We start from the raw sequence: 3640 nt of genomic DNA, 5'->3' as shown, positions 1-3640 counted from the left end.
TTGCGCAAAAACTGAAACGCGCTGTATCTCCGAACCCTTTGAGATATAAAGGAAAATAAGAGAGGTACAAACGGGTACAAAAGATTCTCTTTCGAATGGCATAAATGAAATTTAAAAATTTTAAAGTTGCGCGCTGGCCATTTTTTATTTTTCACTTTTTGTTTAACTGTTTGAGGTACAACGAAATAATGATCGGTACAAACAAGTACAAACGAAGTACAAACGGCAGTATTAATTTTTATTTTTGATAAAGTTGAGCGCCAGGTTCACATCGGTTACATCTACTACGTATTTTTTATATTGTCTTCACAATCAGTCATAGTTGCGGGTAAGTTGATTTATTTTTTTTTGCTCGGTAATCAATTTAATTTGTATTAATTCGTTATTACACTCGTTCATCTATTTAACTGAAGAATCAATGAACATTTTCACTCTTTAAGATGATAATAAAACAGGCTCTACGTATGTGAAATGAATTTTGTTTACGGATACATTGATTATTGTAATTAGATTTTTATAAGTTATAAACATCGTTAAAGATGATTCGAAGAAAATAAAAACATCCAATTTTATAAAATTAAAATATGTAAGATTAAAAATATATGCTGTTGAATCGCACACGAATTATCGCACAAATTTTACTTTTATTTTCTCTTTTGAAATTTATGTTATTTAGTTCTCGAAAATTAAAATAATATTTGTTGTCGACAATATTTGTTCGTCGACAACAAATTATTAATAAGAAATTGAACATAAGTGAAATATTAATAATATTATGCCAATATAACTTCCTCCTTATTATTCCATAATACGAGTTAAGAGGCCTTAATTATAAGAATGTTCAAATATCATAATAATGCTGCAAAAAGTTTTGATATCTCATAGCCAATCAATTTGAACATCCAATGTAATTAATTATTTTGATAGTCTAACATTATTATCTATGTCTGTATCTGACTAAATTTTCAAATAAATATTTCAACCGTGTGAAATATCTATAAAAGTCAATTAAGAATTGATCGACTAACGCATAGTATGCTACATTATACAAGCAGAATGAATCATTATAATATTAAAATGACTCCAAAATGATTCCAAATCATTAAGAGTAGTCACTTTTCGGTCAGTCTCGATTCATCTTAACATTATTTTTACATTAATAAATAATGACAAAACTCTCGCATAGGAGTAGAGCGAACTAAATTGAGTCTAAAAAATTCTCTATCATTTTACAATTTTCGCAATTAACAAGATATCAATTATTTTACTAAAAATTGCCGAATATTGGTTTTCAATAATTTTTTTACTCAAATATTATCAACTTTACAAAAAACAACAAGAAACAAAATGTTTTCTTTTTATAAAACTCTAAAAATTTTTCAGAATTTTTTATCAATTTTTAGTACTAATTTTCTTATATGTATATTGGCAACTATTTTTATCAATGTACAAGAAAATGCGGTACTAAAACAAATTCTGAAAAAATTCTCAGAACTTTATAAAAAAATTAAATAATTTTTGTCTCTCGCTGTTTTTCTGCAAAGTTGATAGTATTTGAGTAAAAAATTATTGAAAACCAAGCAATTTTTAATAATTAATATCTGGATTAACTATCGCAAAAGTTGCAAAATAGTAGAGAACTTTAGAGAGTTTAGGTTCTATCTACAAAAAGCGTTTGGCAGAAGTCTCATCAAACCCTGTATACATATACTCAAACATTATTCACCATTCATTCCAAGAATTGTCGCAATTTATAATCGCTACGAAGAAAGGAATATTAATAAATTAACTCTAATTTAACTTTCAATATATTTTACAGATATTGTAAATTAACAAGGAAACTTTATGAAAAATGAAATTCATGCCTTAAATTTAAACCACTTAAATTTAAATCGCTTTTTTATTACTATACATTATATTCTCTTATATTCATTTTCCTCTATTCTTTAATCTTCTCTCGCATACCTTTCGTCCCATTTATATCGCCAGGATCTGTCTTCAGTCGCTCAAAACTTGCATTGACTTGTCTTCATACGTACGATCTGCATGCGGCTCTTACCTTCTCGTCAATTTTATGTAATAAAACAAGTTCACCAGATAGCGACGAAACGTTGGTCCGTTCTGCAAGAACCAAGTTCAATCACTCACTGACTGTGCGCGGACAAATGTATACTTCAGAAATGAAGGTATTCCGTCGGAGAATTAATCGGAAAAGCTGACGTAAGTTTACATGTATTATGAAAATTCATATTGTCGTGAGATAATGACAGCGCGACGAAGAGCTATTAAGTGAATGGCGATAAGGATATTAAACTTCAAAACATGTGTTTCTTCCCATGCAATTAATTGAAAAAGAAAAACAAAGACAAAAGAAGAAACGTTTGTTATAGAGTAAAATTTTGCTCGCTGTTTCACAGATTATGATTTATTGGGAATTCGCGCCGATCGATCGGAATATCTACGATCCAGCTGTGAAAATAATGAGAATTTGAGATTGAATTATTATCATATAATTATATTTTACGCTCGAGTTCGCGGAACGTTCGCAAGATTGATCAAACGCGTATGTATTAATATGGACGCTGAAATTATTTTTCGATCATATAAGATTGATATTCTTTGACATAGGTGTATAACTTACTTTCAAAATGGAATTCCAGAAGTTGTGACTTTATATCGAATATATTGAAATAAAAAACATTTAGGGATTTAAAATACGCATAAAACATAAAAAATACGTTAAATATGCACAAATCATTAATACACAAAATATTAAGATTGCAAATAAAATTTGACTATTCTAAAAATATGGCGCGATTTATAAATCCTCTAAAACACAAATGATCTGCAAATAGAATTTTTAGGACAGGATTTTATTTATATAACTGTACCTAATGTATTTTATAGATTGAATTGTATTATAGATTGAGGAATCAGAATGCAATAAAAAAATTAAGAATATACAAGATATTCGTCACGACAATAGATGAGAGAAAAAAAGAATAATTAGATATAGAAGTAAAAATCAAGATAGAAATCAAGAATAACAAATTTGCGAAGGATATTTCGTTTGTTAATTACAAATGTTTAAATATTCACATACTTTAGACATTTTCTACGTAAAAATTTAAACGTTCAGAATTACAAAATCAAAAATAACAAAATTTTAATGACTATACATTTATTAATTATAAATATCTAAAGTACATGCAGAATATTTAGACATCTATATAATAAACATTCGTATTAATAAAATGAATCTTCTACTGGAATTTTGTCATTGATTTTATAATTCTATAATTTATCTAAATTTATCTAAATTTTATAATTCTAATTATTTAAATATTTATGTAAAAGTATAAGTATCCAAATAAGCACATAAATATTTGAATATTTGAATAAAAAATGAAATATCCGTTACTATTATGTTAGTCTTGATTTTTATTTTATTTTTATCATTCAGAATCATTCCTTAAATATTCTTCTATCAATTTGCCGAACGCTCTATTTTATAGAATTTACATTCAAGAATACAACAAGTAAAATTGTGAAATCGGAATGCTATAGCTAGATTCTTTAAGATGAGTTGAACGTGATGTTTCTCTCGTTTTCTGTTATATATGTAACTCACACACTAACA

The 3640-nt window shown here is 27.0% G+C and overlaps 1 protein-coding gene across 1 annotated transcript in view; it reads right to left on the bottom strand.

Annotated features, from left to right (window-relative positions):
• Positions 1-1977, bottom strand: part of LOC105621690 (sodium-dependent nutrient amino acid transporter 1-like) — a 186075-nt gene extending 184098 nt beyond the window's left edge. The window contains exon 1 of the mRNA XM_012203155.1: positions 1966-1977. Within this exon, the coding sequence (XP_012058545.1) occupies positions 1966-1977 (12 nt within the window). The remainder of the gene's footprint in view (positions 1-1965) is intronic.
• Positions 1978-3640: the final 1663 nt, after the last annotated feature.

The sequence above is a fragment of the Atta cephalotes genome (assembly GCF_000143395.1).
Source record: "Atta cephalotes unplaced genomic scaffold scaffold00036, whole genome shotgun sequence".
Lineage (NCBI taxonomy): Eukaryota > Metazoa > Arthropoda > Insecta > Hymenoptera > Formicidae > Atta > Atta cephalotes.
Note: the sequence above shows the minus strand (reverse complement) of the source record. Positions and strands in the feature narration are given on the sequence as shown.